The sequence below is a fragment of the Lepeophtheirus salmonis genome, chromosome 7 (assembly GCF_016086655.4).
Source record: "Lepeophtheirus salmonis chromosome 7, UVic_Lsal_1.4, whole genome shotgun sequence".
Lineage (NCBI taxonomy): Eukaryota > Metazoa > Arthropoda > Copepoda > Siphonostomatoida > Caligidae > Lepeophtheirus > Lepeophtheirus salmonis.
Genome location: NC_052137.2, coordinates 31,494,346 through 31,513,802, shown reverse-complemented (window position 1 = coordinate 31,513,802; position 19,457 = coordinate 31,494,346). Strand labels below are relative to the sequence as shown.

Genomic DNA, 19,457 nt, shown 5'->3' with positions numbered 1-19,457 from the left:
AAAGCCAAAAATAAATATAGGTAATTGGAACAATTGGATCAGTGCTTATAAATTACATGATCTTTTTATTTTCACATTTATGCATACTATTTGATTTTGATATAATATTCTTAAGTTTCTAGTATAAATCATTTATTGAAAATATATACGTAATATTAACATAATGATATATGTTCTCTTATAAATGTATTGAAAAATGTTCATAAATGACTTAATATATACCTTCAATGCTACAATATAACTATGTATAATTTCTTTCATCTTCTTCTATACCTAAATAAGATGCTAGTCCCCTTTATATTGCCTTAGCTTAAATATAATTCATCTGCGTATATGTCAAGATTTGAATAAAATTTAAACGCTGCTATGTTAAAATGACGGTCCTAAGATAGGACCTAATAAATAAGGATATGTTCTCTTTTTGAAATAATCACAATTATAGTATGTTTTGAGATGAATATTAATATTATATTCTGAATGGAGTAACATGTACTTATATGCCGAGTCGACGAGAGTGTTTATATATTCATTTAAAATTGATAGAGCACCTTTAAGTATAAATATATATATATAATGATATAATTTCCATTATGAGTTATAAATATGATAACAAAGCAGCAATGGAGGATGGGTGGGTAGAGTTAAAGACTTGAAGAAGGAAAAAAAAAAAAGAAAAAAAGATTATTATAATTTGTAATAATTTTATGCAAACACTATGGAATTAAATTAAAAAAAAAAACACATAACATATCACAAATTTTTTTTATATATATTTATATATTATATATAAAATTTTAAATATCCAAACAAGTGTTGTTTTAGGAAGAACCATCATTATTATTTTAAAATCTGACAGTGGTATAAAAAGAATGAATAAATCATGTTTGTAATAATTCATTATTTATAAGCAAAAGTTTAAAATTTGGGAGAGTTTTTAGGTGTTTCGAGAGCCACTGATTTTTTTCGTTTTTTTTGTCTTGAACAGAGTACATACATTTGAAAAAGGAGGATTAAAAATATTAAATAACAAGGATAGATAGCAACGTCATTATACAATTAAAATAATAGTAATATTAATTTATAGGAAGTGAACGATATAATCATATGGCTGTTAGAAATTGGTTATATAATTTAATATATATATATACTTTACTACACATATACATTATTATTATTTTTTTTCTTAAAAAAAAGTTGACTCAGGTACGTAGAAAAAATACTATTTGATTTATTATAAATTACTCTTAGCATAATAAGTGTCTTAGCATTAGTATTATTTGTATAAATCAATCAACAGCGTTTATCGGCAACCACATGTCTCCACAACCATATTTTGATAGTTTTTAAGAACAACCTTTTCATATTCATCTAAATATAACATGGATATGGGTGAGAGCTCTGTTGGAACACAGCAAGGCTTGGGAACAGAGGGCTGGACGGAATTCAATAAGTTTTGAACGATGGCATGATTTGTTGCATTGTAATGATCTGAAAGTGGGAAAGGACATTCCCCCGAACAATAGTAGGCGTGATATCCTGGGGGTGCGACAATCCAATCATTCCAGCCCACGGCCTGAAAGAAGAAGTAATTAATTAATCATTATATACATACATAAATAAATGGATCCAATTTTAACAACGTAATAACAATTGCACTTGAATAGAATAAATGATGGAAAACTTGTTATGTGTTAAAAGGATTTTGGGGAAGTCACATCATCTTCCTCAATAAACAACGACTTATTTTCATGGGAAGCGAATCATTTATATACTTGTATATGTTGTGTACAAGTTGCAATTAAAAAATGATATGAATATTTTTAAATGCAAAATTGACAGTACAAACTTGCGGTTATTATCATGAAATATTTGTTTGCATGGTCGATGAAATAATCCTGATGTGTGGGACACATTATAAATTTCAAATGCTCCCAGTGAAATTACAAGTAAATACAAATTATAACTTGTAGACAAAATATAAATAGAGTTGGATACATTCTACGAAACAATAATTATATGTTTCACTAGTGTTTTTTATAAATATATATTTGTAGTAACATTCTATGAAGTTGTGAATGTTGGATCGGAAGAGCAAGCTGAGAGGGGGTAAAAAGAAAAAGAGAATTGAAAAAAAAAAATCTAGTTATTATTCCCTTTATCAAAATGAATTGAATAAGTAACACATGGTTAGGAGAAGGAGAATAGACGTTGATATTCATAATGAATAATCATACGAATGCTCTGGTAGTAGAAATATATATGTAGAGAGGACTCTTGGAGTCATGAGAGAGAAGAGGAACTTACAGAAAAATCCACGTAGAGTTCATGCCTTGTACAATATTGTCTTTTTGGCTTTCGTCCCCTAAATCGCCGATGACTTTTTTTACTCTTTTTTCTATCTGCCTCCCGTTTGTATCGAATACTCCGTGTCTTTTCGTCTTCCGAATATATGAGTAGATAAGCCCGCGTAACATTACCTAGAGGCCCCACCTCCAGATCCGCTCCTTTCCCAAGACGTAGATTACCCTTTTCCAACTTGAGTCTTGGGGTAATATTTCCGTTGAGAAGTGCAGGGAAAACATCCAAATTGTACCAGCCTTCGTCAAGATCCGAGTCTTTGTAGTGGATCCATTTGGTGTCTAGAAGGAGGCCTGAGGATACGGCCCACACTTTGAGTGGGAATGTGGGTGTGAGGCGTTTTAAAATGTTTCTGGATGCAGGAGAAATGGTACGGGTGGGAAGGGGCTTCCAGTAGACCTTAAGTATGGCAGCCATGGGGAGTTCTTCTTCGTAGAGTCCTTGGGAGGGAAAGGAAATACTTCCGTTGGGATGGATCACTGCAGGGAAGGTTCGGAGTGTGTTGGCGTAGGAAGTGTCCAACACTGGGCTGATAAAGTGTGGCGAGACGCTCATTCCCGTCTGACGACGATATTCTTCACGCAGAAAACTCGGGATTCGAATCTCCGTCTTCCGACCTGGGATTTTAAGACCAAGTTCAGCCAGAAGAGCGGCTTCTTCCTTCTGTCGAGCATTTCTGCTCAACATACTTCCTTGGTCCAAGAGCGCACAGAGGAGAACCCAGAGCAACTCCAGCCTCATCCTCCTCCCTATCCCGCTGCCTCTCCACCTCATTCCACCACCGCCAAGTACCAAACTCCGGGCATGATATTCCGTCTATCCCCAAGGCCAATGGGTATCACGTATCCCAACGGCAACACTCTTTACGCACGCCGAGAAACAATAGAAGCACACACGAAGGGTATCGCCAATCACGAGCAGAGTGAGTTGTGCTACCCGCAATCAACTCCACTTCAGAAAACTCCTAGACAAGGGAAATAACAACTGATGTGCGTTTATTTAGATTCAAAGATCCAAAACAAGAAATAGCAGAAAGACACTTCATAACATACTAAGAAGAGAAAAAACAGCTCCAGCTCCTCATCAGGGAACACTCAAAGGAATACGGAACGCGCTCTTTCTTGTACTTGACGGGACTGCAAAAGAATATCCTCTTCTACATAAATAAAATGCAGTCCATTGAAACTTAGAACACCCCAAGTCATAACTCATATCTTACTCATTTGAAAATAAAATAACTACAATGGCAACTCGGTAGAGCGCAAACTTCCGCCTAGAGTCCTTTTTCCTAAATGAAATATAATTTATTCTCTACGTTAAAAGTTAAAAATGTGGGATATGGAATTTAATGAAATTTAACATCTATTGCATTCAACCTTTAATGTATTATATGTGTATAATGTATATGTATTGTGTGCCACAAAGAGATGATTTTAGCATTTGTATTTCAATTTGGTCAAAAGTGATGTTCGATATTGCGTTTTGGATCTTTAGTGTGAGTTTGACCTTGAATTTGGTGCTAAATGAGGCATCTTTATTAGATCTACACAAATACCCCCATTTGAGCTCTACATCTCAATTTATTCCAAGTTATTTTCGATTATGGATTTTTAACGTTTTGTGCTACCTTTACCTTGATCTCTCAAAATTTGACTGCCTTTTACTGTGACCATATATGATCTTCGAACCAAGTTAGATTAAAATATATCTGTAACTTTTGCCGTAATCCTGGCTACCAACGACTAACAAACAGAGACAAAAACCTTTTGTGTATATTAAGAAAAGTTTAACTATCAAATAATGATCATTTCAATGACATATATATTTGTATAATAAAATACATATATTATGCACTTGAATGCTGACGATACAATTAAGCAATTCCATAAAACTTTTGGAAAACAAATTAGCAATTGATAATTTTTTGAAAAAATTTCCTTATTTTATTTGCAAAAAAATTCCCTTTACGCTTCACAAACACAAATTTTAGCTTGGATATCAAAGAATTTTGATGCAATTTCCTGAGTAGGAGCTTATTACGCTATAAAGATTAATTAAACAAATGTTAGTTGTATAATTAATTGAATAATCAAGCTCATTTGTAGAAATTGGCTTGGATACATATAGTTAAATAAAGTATATTGAATGTAATATATGCGTTTCATTATACAAATTGGAATGTCATTGAAATGATCATTGTTTAATGGTTAAACTTTCTTTTAAAAATTAAAAATTATTAAAAATGGGTAAGATATGAGCTGTTAAATTTTCAATTGACAACATTTACTTTATAGAAATGAGAAAAATATTTTGCACTCCCGTCAAGTACAAAAAAGAGCGCGTTCCATATTCCTTTCAGTGTTCCCTTCATTATTTATATCAATAATAGGGAAGTCCAAGCCAGATTGTCATATTTCTTGTTATATTAATTAATTATTTTAATTTGGAGCTTAAAAATGACAAGAACCCATGCATGTGTATAATAAATAGTGTGCTCTACTACCCAATACTTTGAATTCTATGTTATAATAGTGAGAACTCGGTTATCAAAGACACATTTCTACTATGATTTTGAATGTTAAGCCAGGCACATTAAATGAGGTGATCTGAGAGAAATTTGCAGCTTCAATATTTTATAAATAAGTATTACACCCTTTTTCAGGTCAAAAGTTAAATGTTTATATTTACTACTAGCGCAATTTATAAATAAATAAAAATTGTTTAAATCAATTCATAACTGAGAGGAGTCAAATATCGTTACATTGGATGATGACAATCAATCCATATGAAAACCTGTTCCTGCCTTCCCTATCAATCCAAATCAATCCATCGATGATAAATAAATGGAGAGAGAAGAAAAATGAAGAGAGGAAAAAGAGAAAGAGAAAAAGAAGGAAGAACTGAATTACGATTCCGTCATTAATTAATAAGACGTTATCCGTCGTCTAGCTAGCTAGAGAGAGCAGATTCCCCTTCTTTTGCGTCTTCAGTATTCGATGAGATTTCAGTTATTTGCTACAAAAAATTATGGAGGTCATTTTTAATCATATTATATAATCATTTAGTAGTACTACGTGTTATAATTGACATTTTTGTAAATTTATCAACAATTAGGATATGCAATAGTTATCACTTATCAGTCACTAATTGTATTAGTGCAAATTTACGGATAATTGAAGATGACGCCATCTTGGGGGCACACAATTGATATTTTACTAAATAAAACGGACACATTTCCAATAAATCTTGATGAAACTTCATCCAACGCTTTAAAAATATAAAAAACTTAATAACTGCAATGAATACTAATTGATGCCCTTGATATACAGTGACATTTGAATTTAATCAAAGTAATATGTATTAAAAATCCCAATAAAACGTCTAAATTTGTACCTTTTTTTATCGTTTAGGAATAGAATTGTGTCAGTCCTTATTTATTCGGTCCAGTTTAGTCTTAGGACCGTTCCTTAAAAGACTGTAGAAAATTGAGGGACGTCATCAAGGACCGAACATTATAAGTTATAGCCAGGACTGAACTGGACGGGACTTCAGTACTAAATTACCAACACAACACTAATTAGGTATGAAAAAAGTAGGATAATAGGGAAATATATCTTATTCTTTCCATTGTAATTGTTAACTAATTGTCGATACTATGGAAATAAGATTGTATACCGATGTAAAAACTTATTTTTAATACATTTTAGGGTCAGATATAAAATAAAACTAGGCATTATAGGAATATATTTTTGATAGAGAATAAGGTTCAAGTCCTTTTATATGTTGACCCCATTTTGATATCCAATAATTAACTATTTTCAGTAATATGAATGAAAAAAGAGTTTCGGTTGATATAAAACTTGGTTGTTTATGGCCTTAAAAGGGCGAACATCAACTATGCTGACGCCACGTGAAAACACTCTATATTTAAGCCCTCTGTAAAGGAGGACTATCCCTTGAAATATATATATGTACTATTAATAATATAGTCTATTAAGGCTACAAAAGAAGATTTATCATGATCTATAAGAGTGTTAATTTGTATAGCATCGCTGAATAGTTATCTATAAATTATTGCCTTCATTTATTGTCAAAAAAGATATAAATAATATTATATTTATAGCTAGATGAATACTATTCAAGACATTGTATGTCAATATTGAAGTGCATAGCTACAAAACTTAGAAGTTGTACTATTATGAATATTACATAGTTGAGTAGTATCATAAATAGTTGATATTAGGGGGAAGGGGGGTATTATAATATATTTATGCAAACTACATACTTAATATTGGTGTTGGGGTTCACTCTGAAAATCTTAGACCACAGCATTACCTCACTAACACAAAAATATGAATATACACTCTATTTTGTTGTAAGCTGTCGATATTTCTGCTCCCCCCCCCCATATCAGTGTTCTTAACGTGAATTTGTTGAATTCTTCTAAATAATGATTGAACAATAGTTCCACAGTTGGGAAGAGTAGTTGGCTAACTACCAACTGATTTTAGGCTTTTTCTGTTTCTTTTCGTATGAAAGGTTGCGTTATACAATAATAATGGTAACGACGTAAGACCGTTATGATTTTTAGTGTAACGAATTAATTCAGTCCTTTTAAGAAGTTTGGCCTGCACCAGTCCGAAAGAAAAAATTGGTCTGGATAGGTCTCATTTAAAATTTGGTCTAGTCTAGACCAAGGTTGGGGAACATAACCTTTTTCTAACTGTCGACCGGTCAGCACATGAGAATTTACTGCTGACTAGGGGGGTGAAATAATAATAAACGAGAATCTACTGTATACTCTTATGTAACTTTATTAGCACATTGTTCCAACGGTATAACGCTGTTATAAAATCAAAAACTGTCCGCAACACTAAATCAATGGGATCCCTGAGCTTGCTTCTTTGCAGCTAGATGGAATCATCTGGGGCCCGTTTCTTACTAATTTTTCTAGCTGTGTTAAATTTTGGCACGCAAGTGAGGAGAATACTGTCATTTCAAAATAACGGACCGCTCGAGCGACGGACCGCTCGAGCGAAATTGAGACTATAATAGAGGGGGACTTAGTTGTTACTGACCTCTCTACAGGACTCTCTTCTCCTACAAACTGTAAATGAAGTATATTATTTATTATCGTCCCAGATTCAGATAATAAATTTAACGGAAAAATAAACGACTTACGCTTGTGCGTCCCAGAGGTTGAGGACACTGGTCCAGACCATAGAGATAAAGAACAGAGTGGCATTGTGAAGAAGAAGATGACGCCGTTCTAGTTGATCAAAACATTCTAATTGCTTGCATTTAAAATATTTTTATGTTCGATCCTCGCTGTATGAAGTGTTATATATCACTCATGTTTTTATTTACTTTTATTAAGTTGACGTAGGGAATCTTTTGAATCATTAATGTACCTTTTACCTATAATTCTTACTTGTCTTATCTTTTATTACTTAATGTTTTGAAAGTTTTGAAAAACGCCACCACAAATAAGTAACTCTACTATTCAACCTTCGGGAGAAGTAAATAGTAATCACTGAAATAAATATTACTATTATAAATAAAACAAAGGTAATCCATAATTTGGTATATTACAAAACGATGGCATTATGTAATCTATTATTATTAATTAATCATTTCAACTTATGCGACAAAATGTTCTCCCCCCTCCTCCTCTTTTTCTTAGAGCTGCAGATCCACCAAATATCCAAATTTCCCAAAAAAATAATTCTTAATTTTTTATTTCATATTTGTAATTTAACTTTTCAAAAATCTTTTTCCAAAAATTTAATTTTTTTGTGAACAACTTTAGATTTTTGAAATTTTTTTGTAAATTGCTATGGATTTTTCAAATTTTCTGTGTATAACTGGGATTTTTTGAAATTTTTTTCCAAAAAATATTATATTTTAAATTTAATTTTTGAAATTTTTTTTCCAAAAAATTAATTTATTCTGAATAACTATGGTTTTTTGATTATTTTTTTTTCAAAAAACCAAGCCCCCTCCCCCTCAACAATAAAAAATATAATCTTGGGGATGCCCCTGCACTGAAATCGGAAATATTGGTCTAGAATTTGATAATGATTAAATTTTGATCTACCGTCGTGAAAAAATCACCAATAACCGAACAAAAAAAATCATAAAATAAAATAAATCCGGTTTTGAACCAAGTCTCAACACTATTCAATAGAGAAGAAATCATGCTTATAAATTAAAAAACAAAACAGAAAAAACACTTAATGCAAATACTTTATTTTAATAATATGTCAAGAGTTCTTTTTATGGCCTTGTTTTTGCTAAATTTTTATAAATTATTTGTATATTAGGGTGGTCGTTTTGAGGGGGTTTAATAAACTTTTTCGAATTTTGAAATTGAAAAAAGTTGTGTATTGGTATGCAGACAAATAATTATTGTATAATATGAGCCCGAGGGAGTGGCTTTCAGAGGGGTTCTCCAATACATAATATACACTTTCAAAATTAATTTTTTTTCTTCGTATAATTAATTTTTCTTGTGACGACAATATTTAACATAATTTAATTTATTTGATTTGTGGAACCAATCATCCCCTCCCTTAGAATAATTTCAAAGGTTAAACTATTTAATACTAAAAGGTAGAAATGGGATTTGTCTAAGAGCTCAAGGATATGACAGGAGCGAGTCATATGGTATGACTGATTTTAAGACCATTGTTAAAATCAGTTCAAAATGAATTATTCTACCTTCTACATTTAAAATAGCATTAGTACAGAAAAAATGTAATTACTATATTTTTTTATCATTTATTTTTTAAATAAATTTACACCAAAGATGAGTGAGAATTCTTCTTTTAGAGGGAAATGTTAACAAACCCACGAATGATTAAATAATGAACAAAAATAAAAACACGCATGAACCGTTTTTCCTTTTCTAATAAAATCCAAAACACTCTTCAAATTGTCAGGGTCACCATGTTGATCTTCGGTTTCTTTTTGTAACATGCCTAAAGTACACACTTTTCATCACTAATGATTGTATATACTTAGTGAGGTCATCGTAAGTTCAACATCCCCACATGGAAGAAGAATTCTCGCCTATCTGTGGGGTTAATTGCTTTAAATGCACACACTATATATATGTATATACGTATTTAATTATAGATATAATATTTGCATGCACTAATGCTATTTTAAATGTAGAAAGTACTCCTCGTTATGGAAGTAATTCATTTTCTCCCCCCAAAATGATATACCAAGCAGTTGATATTAACCAAAGTCTTAATTCAGTAATCTCTGGTGATGCATAAAAGATATACTGTCGATATGTAAAAATAAAGACATAAAATAAAGACTTTCTAAGACATATATTATATATAACTATTCATTCATAAATAGGGTTGTTGGAACCGTGGTTAAAGAGCGAATTTGATTGGCTAAAAGAGATTATATAAAAGAAAAGGAAAAAAACTGTAGGTACCCTTGGATTTTCTAAACAACTTCTACTCAGTATTGTACTGATCTTCAACAAAGCACATTCCTTTGCTGTTCTCACGTGCATCATATTGAAGAAAACGTGCTTTTTGTCGTGGGTCTCTAAAAAAGGAGGTAATGAAATGTGGAAAGAGTATGTTTTGCTCTTTTTGCAGTTTCTTGTGCCCACCTCCTTATTTATGGGAAGTAATCTACCACTCTAAAAACCCCCATCACATCAACAACTTCAAGAAGTCTTCAAGAAACACAAGATTCCAGAAGACGAAGGAGAATTAAACGGCACATCATTCAATTTGGATATAGCAAAGTGTGTCGTGAAACATCCCTTTAAATGTTTCGAATCATCCCAATTTGTCCAAGTTTATTGAAAAATATACTGGAAAAACTACTCTGGATCAATAGATCGCTTACAACTTGGTTGGGAAAGTATGCCAAGGAGTTTTGAGTAGAATAAAATCATAGCTTAAGATTCTAGTATCGACCAAGGTTAATAGAAATATTATGAATATGTTATGTATATTAGAATATGTATTTCCATTATCCTTGATATTGACTAATGTCAAACATACAAATTTTCTTTTATTTATTAAAAGTTTGAACTTGTCCAAGGATCAATACAATTTATGTAAAATGTTAATATAAAATAGAAAAAAACAATGCTTTAAGAATTCAATTTAAATATTTATTTGATTTATCAATAAAGGATCCTTTTCTCATCTCAAAAATAATGTTATGTTTCCTTGTTATCTTAGGTTCAATATTGAATTATACTGATTAAATTTAAAAATTGGAATATATTTTATTTTATATCGTACTAGTATATTTTATAACTTTCAAAATTCATAAAACCAATAGAAACTTCTAAAGATAGGTAAACGCTTTCAATACCTAGTAATATAAATTTGTTTGTTCAATTGATTTCTTATTTATTAAGGCTATGTTGACATTTTTCTATTAATATCTAAAGTTACATTTCTGTATTTGAAGTCCCAATGTCGTCATCGGCTATGCTAGTAAATTTTCAGTGAGAACTCTGAAAATCATTGGTGACTAACCTTGTTCTAATTGAACTTAATTATTAATACGGATGTCGGTAGGTGAAAATAATATTATCTGCCTGTATGCTATAAAAAACGATAAGCCAAAAATTAATGTGGTGACCCTGACAATTTGAGGAATGTTTGAGAGAAAAGCAGCTTAGCTGTAATGGCGTATAATTGAATAAGCTGCAAACTATGGCATGAAAAAAATAAACAAAAACCCACACTCTACAATAATGGAGGTAATAATAAAAAAGATCCTCAATCATAATGTAAATTTAAACGGGATTTACACTAGTGATGAAAATCCTGTGTACAATAGGCATGTTAAAAAAAGAAACCGAAAATCAATATGGTAATCCTGACAATTTGAAGAATTTTTTGGAAGAGAACAAGTGATGACGTTTCATTAGATCAGCTACAATCTGCTGTGACAAGGGAGGAAGAGTAAAAGGAAATAAACAAGGACATTGGCAAGAATTACTCCAATGTCGATCCCAAATTCTACAATAAGTCCAACAAGGACTTACAATTATAACTCCATGATAAATCCTTAGGTTTACGCTCTGTCTTTTATGAACACCCACGAATGTTCAATCAGGTTTTGAATATAATTAAATCTTCTTAGGAAAGGAGGTTCACTACTCTGGAATTAAATATTAATGACAACTGCTAAGGAAAAAAAAATCATTCTTTAGCCTATTAATTCCAAAAAAATACGCCTGCTAAAAATATTCACAGGATTTACATCACGACTTATGACTCCGCAACAAATACTCTGTGTTGCTTTTCATCTTTCATGCACTAGTGCTTACTTTATATTTAGATATTATCTCTTCAAGAATAAGGATTGGAAAATAAAGAACAACTTTTTAAGTTGCTACTACAAAATGACTCTTCCATTTTCACATATTTTTATCTCTGGTGATGCCTTATTTTTACTAAATGTCATGTACTTATAGGGGTTTCATCAAATATGACCTCCCGGTATGTAAAAATAAAAGAAACCGAAAAGGAAAGTGGTAATCCTGACAATTTGAAGAATGTTTAGGAAGATAGCAGCTAAGTTGTCATGACAGTATATTAGACTAGCTACAAGCACCTGTAAGAAGACGGAAATAAACAAAAATCCCACTCTTTATATAACAAGATCATGCAGGCAGGAATTATTCTGATGTCCAAGAAGGACTTAGACTTATAACTTCCAAGAAAACCCTGATTGTTACTCTCCGCCTTTTATGAGTACAACCACTAGTTACTGAAAGGTCCATTAAAATCTGAACAGTTTAAATTTTAAACTTCAACAAGATATAATTAATTCACAACATGATTCAGACAAAATTAATACTATAAGTAGATGTGTGTCTTAGCTCTCCTAATAATTAATGTAGCCGTCCTTAGCGGCAATGATGCTTTCGGGGACAGCGGCGGAAGGCCTGGCATCCACTGCGGATGTAGTCCTCCCACATGACGTCCCAGTGCTGCCTGACAGTATTGATGGCCTCGGTGTTTGTAAGTCAGACACTGTAGGTCTTCCCCTCTACACACATCCAAAAGATGTAGTTAAAGGGGTTGGCATCAGGGCTGTAGGGGGGGGGGAATGTCAAAAAAGAGTTCAAAAGACTCATTCATAAGTAAGGGTGATAATTTTGGTAAGAATACAAAAGCGTGCGAGGAGAAAAGAAGAATTACTTATGGCATCATTGATTAAATAATATACATCTTCTTCTATCAATCATGAACGTTATAATTCCCGCCTTTATTATTCAATATTAATATAATAATATTAGATGGGGATAGTCGATAGAGAACTGAATAAAATGCCTAAAATAACGTCGCCTTCTGTCTGGATTTCTGAAAATGGAGGCCTAGGAATTTGGAAAATACTTACCGGATGAGAAACAGATGGTTTGTCGGATTTGTCGATATAAATGTGCCTTTAGTCCCCTGTCTAGAATTACACGCCACTCATTATCCTCATCTCATAACTAGAGTATGGATATTCATCTATAAAATCAATTTAACGATGAATACATCAAGTCAGACTTTAACTCTGATTTCACAAGGATGCTTATTGTATGTAATATAACCTTATCCATTGCTAATCATCTACGTTCAAAAAATTTATGGAGAAATACAAGGGTAAACATATCCCTTCCCGAGGAACCATCATTAAATTAATGGAGGATGTTGTTACTGATGTCATTTATAGAAATACATATAAAATGTTTTGAGTCATCCACACCAAATGACGATCAAGTTATCAGTAAAAAGTATTTACGAATATCGAAATGGAACTCTGAATTTTGTACTATCTCACAGTAAGTATTCAATTTTTTTTTAAATCTAACCATAAAATATGATTCTATTTTAGCTAAACATATCAAGAATTATGATACACAACTCAGTAAAGGGCAAAAACAACTGCTTAAATGGTCACAACAACGGGGTAGTAGCTTTGGATGGTTTGCAACAAGTTTGTCTGAGACTACTTACTTCGCTTTAAGACTTGGGTATGATAATTAGGTTTTCCAATATTACATAGTCATTAAATATTACTTTTTTATCACTTAAAGGTTAGCTATGGTTGATGGGCTCCAAGAAATGGTGTTCAGAAAACTCATAAAAGGCAAAAACAACTGTTTAAATGGTCACAACAACGAGGGTAGTTACATTGGGTGTTGCATTATAATTAACAATTGTGTATATCCTTCATGATAATAGTATGTTGTTATATAAGCATACCTAAATAACGGGGGGAAATATTTTTTGATGCTCTTAATAAGGAGTAATATCGCCGGACATTACTACATAATTAGCTTTTGCTCTAAATCTTTAAGATGAATTTATTTCTAACATTTTTTTATTAATATATTTATTGTCTAATTTTATGATTTTGACATTTACTTTATTATGAATAATTAGTTAGATCTCATCGGTAGAGATATATCTATCCTGTGCACAATTGTATATAGCAACTTCCACATGAAGAAGAGGGGTGATTATCTTTTTGATTAAACTCTACGTCTCGCTTGTGTATTGCAACCTAAAGTTATGACATATTTAACTGAATTCCGATGTTAGAACAAGAAAAAATTATCTGGATCAATCTATTATTTCAATATTCTTTATTTATAATTTATTATTATTAATAGTTATATGATTTTAATTGTTTAATTTTGTATATTTAACTTAAATGTTTAATGGTTTATTTTTTAGTATGTAGATTATATTTCATTAAAGCCTTCTTTTTTAAACTTTGAGCTTCAAATATATTTCAAATACTCTACTTTGTCGTTTCATTAGCTATTATTCTGAGAATAAGGTTCATAATGAATTACAATTTCATGGAGTGTGACGTTTTCAAATCTACTGTAACGGATAAAAACGTCGAAGTCAATTATACGTAGTATATCTTCATTAAACATTTTGCTAATAAATACATTCGTTATACCCTCAAAAATCATAATAAAGCAGGCAGATGATAATCACATCAGTATTTTAAACAATGATACCATATGTCTTTTTTCCCCCCTCCTCCTCGCACGCGTTTTTCTCTACAATATTATCAACTATATTCATAAGAGTCTTGCAACGGAGGAGATGGGGTTCTTTCATTACTGTTGTTAAAATTGGCCTCTCCACCCTTTCAAGTCTCTTTCTACCCAATTTTTTGAAAGTTCTCTCTGGACATTCTGGTAGGAAATCCCGAGATCTCTTGCAAGGACCCCTTGGACTTGAGAGGATAGAGGTGGGCTGTTCTTTTAACTCCTCCGGATCCAGTTTGCCCTTTTTGACAGAACCTTTCTTCCTCTTCAACGTTTTGGAATTGCTGACGGATTAGACGGTGGTCCTGGAGATCCCCAACTGCTTGGAGTGGGCGAATGGAAATTTGTCGATCAAGTCCAAGTGTCATGTTCTCGACTTGTACGTAAGCTAAAGAGTTGAGGTTTTTTTTTTTGTAACTAATTATTTATGCTTTAATATAATAAATCAAAATATGAATTAATTTAATCACCCAACCCTAATTAATTTTTGAATTAGTAAGTGTTCAGATTTCAATGGATACCCCGGTATTACTTTATTCTATACTTATATGTCCCCTTCTGAAGAATTAAACAATAATGATAACAGCTTGAGAAAACAAAAATCATGTTCAAGTGGCAACTACAATAAGTATATCACACTCTCTGGCTCATATTTTATACAACTCTATGTACTCATGCCATGAGGAGGCGTCTTGTACATCTAAAAAATTGTCTATTATTCTCTTATTAGAGGCTGTTCTTATTATTATTATTTATTATCCTTTGATCAGTGAAGAGTTGCTGCGCGTCAACACAATATTTAAATAGAAATATTGTGAATAAATAATATTAATAATAAGGATATCTAAGTGTTCATTGAATTGTCATTAAAATGAGTGAGTCCGTAATACACGGTTATTAAAAGGCCTTTTTATCTTGCTCTCTGTGGATCCTATCCGGTAAGAAGTATTTTAATGAAAGTATATGTTTCTATTAGTATATGATATAATAATACCGTAATACTTTGGATTGCTAGACAACAAGATCCCCTTTTTAATTTGTAGAAAGAGAGTCGAATGGTGTTGCGATCCCACTCTAAAACTTATTCCATTTTGACGCAGCTTATAAAAGAGGGATCCAAGAACCATTGAGACTCCTGTGACTATAGGATGTAACACGTTGATATCATGAATCATGATTAATGACCATATAGACGAGAGTTGCAATGTCTTGTCTAAGCCCTTTTGGGTGATAAATTACAATCCAAAGGGCTGGAATGGCCAAAATAGTAGTAAATTTAATTTTAAGATGGCAAAACTTTATAAGTTTTTAAACCACGTGAGTATGGTTATCTCATTCATAGGCGTTCACTTTAACTTTGAGTCTAATGACCAGTAACCAAGCTCTGACAACGGGAGGGAGGCTCCCGTTGTCAGAGCTGGTTATGGGAGTACACTTCTGATGATAAAAATTTATTGTTAGAAATGAAGTTATGTCGTCAAAATTTAGACTTTTTTTTGTTCATGATTGTAAATAATTCATTATTTATAATAAATTATATATTTTATAGACAAAAAACTAATAATTATTTTATTAACATTCTGTCAAAAAGTAACCAGACTCTTTTAGTCACGGCTAATGAAGGAGCAGAGCTATTTTCACAATTTAAGTGCCCCTAAGCTCCATATTTACTAAAATTTTATTTGAAAATAAAATGCAGTGGTTTATTTCGAGAACAAATAAAACTTATTTCCTCAAATCGCATTTTTTAATAAATAAAATTGAATGACGGTTTTCTGGAACACAATATTTACAGACCTTTTACATTAGACAGGGTCAATCCTTTATAATATTTTAATGGCAAATAGATAACCTTTTGTTATAAACGACATTTTGAGAGAGGCCCGATTTGGAAAATTTTCATAATTTTTCCCGAATTTGGTGCAGTATAAAATATTCCTTTATAGAAGAAACACAAAATAAAAAACTGCATCAAGTTCTTCCCTCTTTTTGTATCAACTTCATAGGGATTCATGAGAAGGAAGAATTCTCATGAATATTTTTTCATTTTATAGGTACAAATTAGATTTACATTTTTTTTTCTGTATATTGCTTTTTAAATTTCTTTCTTTTGGCTTTTCAATTAATATATATACATGGTAACTATCATTCATGGGGGTGATGTTAAATAAAAAACGGGTGGGTGGTTGGCGGGCAAAGTGAGCCTAAAAGGGAATTGGGGAGTACTATAAGCTTCCCCTATTTAAAAAAAATAATAATTGAGTACTTTTAGGGTCTTTTTGAGGGCTATGTAGGGAGTGAAAGCTTGAAATTTAAAGTTGTTTTAATATGACAATTTTATGTTATATATAATATACAGTAGATTCATTAGTTAATTATTTTGTAATTTGAATTTTCTATAAATTTAAATGCATTTTTCCACAAATACATTTTGTTGATTATTTGTTATTTTGACATTTTTATTTTGATAAGTTGATTAATTTGAACCGTAACCTTTTAGTTCGTTTTCAAGTTTTTAACATATAATTATAAACACAAATGATCTAATAAAATATTAAATTCTAATAAAACTTTCTTATGAACATCAAGAGAATTGAATGACATTTTCAGGAATTACAGGAACGGGCAGGATGCTCGTATTCCTAAAACCTCTGTGAGGGTGATGGATGTTTTTTCCAGGGACGGACAGGGTTCTTGTGTTCCTTAAAAGTCTGTAAGGAGTATATTTCTCCTTTTTCCGGTGCGCGTACTAAGAGCACGGCACGTCTATGGAGATAAAGATAATGGGTGGAAGTATCGTTCGAGGGTGTGCTTTCAGCGGATTTGCCTTGCCTGAGTGCAAGCGTGTCTGGTCTTATGGTGCCGGTACACCAATGATTTTACACGGTTTGTCCGCGCCTGCTTATGGATGAAGAGGATAAACAGGCTTATTTTTATGAAGCGTAATTTTGAAGCACATGCATGGATTCGGTGCTTAGGGGCGGTGTTCTGTATGTACTAAAGATCAAGGGATCTTCTTCTCTCATTCCCCTCGTCTCCTTATTGTTATTTAATACGATCTATATGTAAACTACTATTGTTTTATTCCTGTGGTATAAATCAAGGAGCACTATATACATGGAGAGTGCACTTCTTTTCAGAAAATACATATATTGACATAACCAATCATCTTTAGTATATCTACGTATAATCTTTTATCCAACCAAACGCCATGTAGATATACTAAAGATGATTGTTTACGTCATCCTATGAACTTTCTGAAAAGAATTGCACTCTTTATGTATATAGTACTCCCTGTATAAATAGCCTGACAACATTATTGTATGTAGAGATTTCTATATTATGTACCTGAAGATGATATATCTGTATTCCTTCTAAATCAACCTTTGTGTTATTCTTACACGTTACTCCTCTTTCTCTCGGTCGTCCTAGATTCCCTGTTATAGATTGTGCCTTACACACCTCGTCAAGAGACAACCAACAGTATTGTACAAAAAATGATACTTTTAAATAACTGCAATTGAATTGTATAATATGATTTCGAGTATATGAATATCTTTCCACGCTCTCCAGACAATAAATGGCAATTATTGAAGAAGAAAAAAAGAGAGGTTAAAAATTAAGACTAAGTGTTTTCATATTTCGCAGTAATAAAGATTGAAGGTACTAATGTTTGAAATTTATGTACTTCGCAAAAACAAATTGGTTGTAAATACTTGATAAATAAATGTATTAACGTTAATTATACCTTTTATTCGATCCATTATACACTATCCTTGATTTTGAAGGCTATCTTGAGATAGCTTATTTTCCAGCAAATGGTGCGATTAAACGAAGGCAATGTATTGAAAAATAAATAAACTGAGTGAAATATTAAGAATTTATCTACTTTACATGTAAATGATGTCAAATTGATTTCCCCATTTAACTACTAAAAATCCAGCATTTTTATGGGGATCCCTAGAAAACTTCTAGACTTCCGTGCACGCCTCCTGCAAGTTTTTTAGGGACCGTGTATCGGTATTTTGTAACATATCTACACTGTACGAGTCACAATGGTCTCCCTTCTCCTATCCTCGCGGCTTGGCTATCGCCTATTACATACCACCATACAAGTAAAATCGGAACTCTTAAGTACGCATATAACATAATGTTAGGTTTTTTGTTGCTAATATTTATTGTTTATAGATTTAAGAGGATTTGCAATAATTTTAGGACTATTACTTTTTTATATAATATATCTTAACAAAAATTTGTATACAAGAAATTAATAGAGGGTACTGCAGAAAAATAGCAGTTTCTTTTATCTGGATTTGACTATATAAATTTTAAAAATATAGCGCACTGAGCTATAGTTACACACGCTAATTGTAACAATGTTATTTCTTAGATCAAATAGCCACGCAGTTTTTAAGATATTAAATGCACACTCAAAAATGATGCCTTTCCAAACATTTAGACAGACGAACAAATTTGGCTTTATTAATATAGAGATAAATTTATATAGAAATACAATTATTATGCAAATTAGTGAATCTTTTTCGTATGGATTGACAATAAATAAACGTAAAAAACAAAACAAGATTCCCTCCATCCGAGGAAGGTATTAAAATATAACTCGTTAAAATAAAATAATAATTTTATTTAATGGAATATGTCTTTTGTCGTAATGAAAATGAATGTCCTAAATATAATTTCGACTAATAATATTCACTCAGGCAATGTTTGAGTATATTTATTGAGGAAGTATGGTTTTCAAATATTGCCTCTTAATTATTATTCACTTAGAAACTTCATCACTCAATTAGTTCTAAGAAGAGCTCCATGCTCAGAAGGCTAGGTTAAATAAATTTAGATGCTAATGAAAAAGCAAAATAAATTATACAATAATCAAGGAAACGTCTACTTTTTTGCCCTTTGATTTAGATGTTATGTTTTCTGATTGCTTTTGGATCGAAATATATATAAGTTTCTGGTTTTGTGTCCTACAAAGTGCAGTTTTGGAAAATATTTTTGCAAAACATTTACAGAATTGTTATTTTTT

At 31.7% G+C, this 19,457-nt stretch overlaps 2 protein-coding genes and 2 long non-coding RNA genes across 4 annotated transcripts in view; 2 read left to right on the top strand and 2 right to left on the bottom strand.

The window, feature by feature from the left end:
• Nucleotides 1–755: 755 nt before the first annotated feature.
• Nucleotides 756–3,424, bottom strand: LOC121121550 (bone morphogenetic protein 4). Its single transcript, XM_040716506.2, has 2 exons — nt 2,305–3,424; nt 756–1,573 (listed from the first exon to the last, which is right to left on the bottom strand). Exons 1-2 carry the CDS (start codon nt 3,130–3,132, stop codon nt 1,301–1,303), a joined length of 1,101 nt encoding a protein of 366 aa, XP_040572440.1. The 5' UTR covers nt 3,133–3,424; the 3' UTR covers nt 756–1,300.
• A 1,588-nt stretch (nt 3,425–5,012) lies between these two features.
• LOC139906073 (uncharacterized) lies at nt 5,013–5,890 on the bottom strand. Its single transcript, XR_011781300.1, has 3 exons — nt 5,752–5,890; nt 5,433–5,625; nt 5,013–5,373 (listed from the first exon to the last, which is right to left on the bottom strand). It is a non-coding gene; the product is annotated as an uncharacterized lncRNA (long non-coding RNA).
• Nucleotides 5,252–10,633, top strand: LOC121122041 (uncharacterized). The gene is made up of 4 exons (XR_005865671.2): nt 5,252–5,391; nt 5,473–5,708; nt 5,769–5,939; nt 9,730–10,633. It is a non-coding gene; the product is annotated as an uncharacterized lncRNA (long non-coding RNA).
• A 4,534-nt stretch (nt 10,634–15,167) lies between these two features.
• The window catches only part of LOC121121570 (solute carrier family 7 member genderblind), a 97,797-nt gene continuing 93,507 nt past the window's right edge, over nt 15,168–19,457 (top strand). Inside the window, exon 1 of the mRNA XM_040716532.2 lies at nt 15,168–15,351. The gene's annotated coding sequence lies outside the window, so the exon portion shown is untranslated. The remainder of the gene's footprint in view (nt 15,352–19,457) is intronic.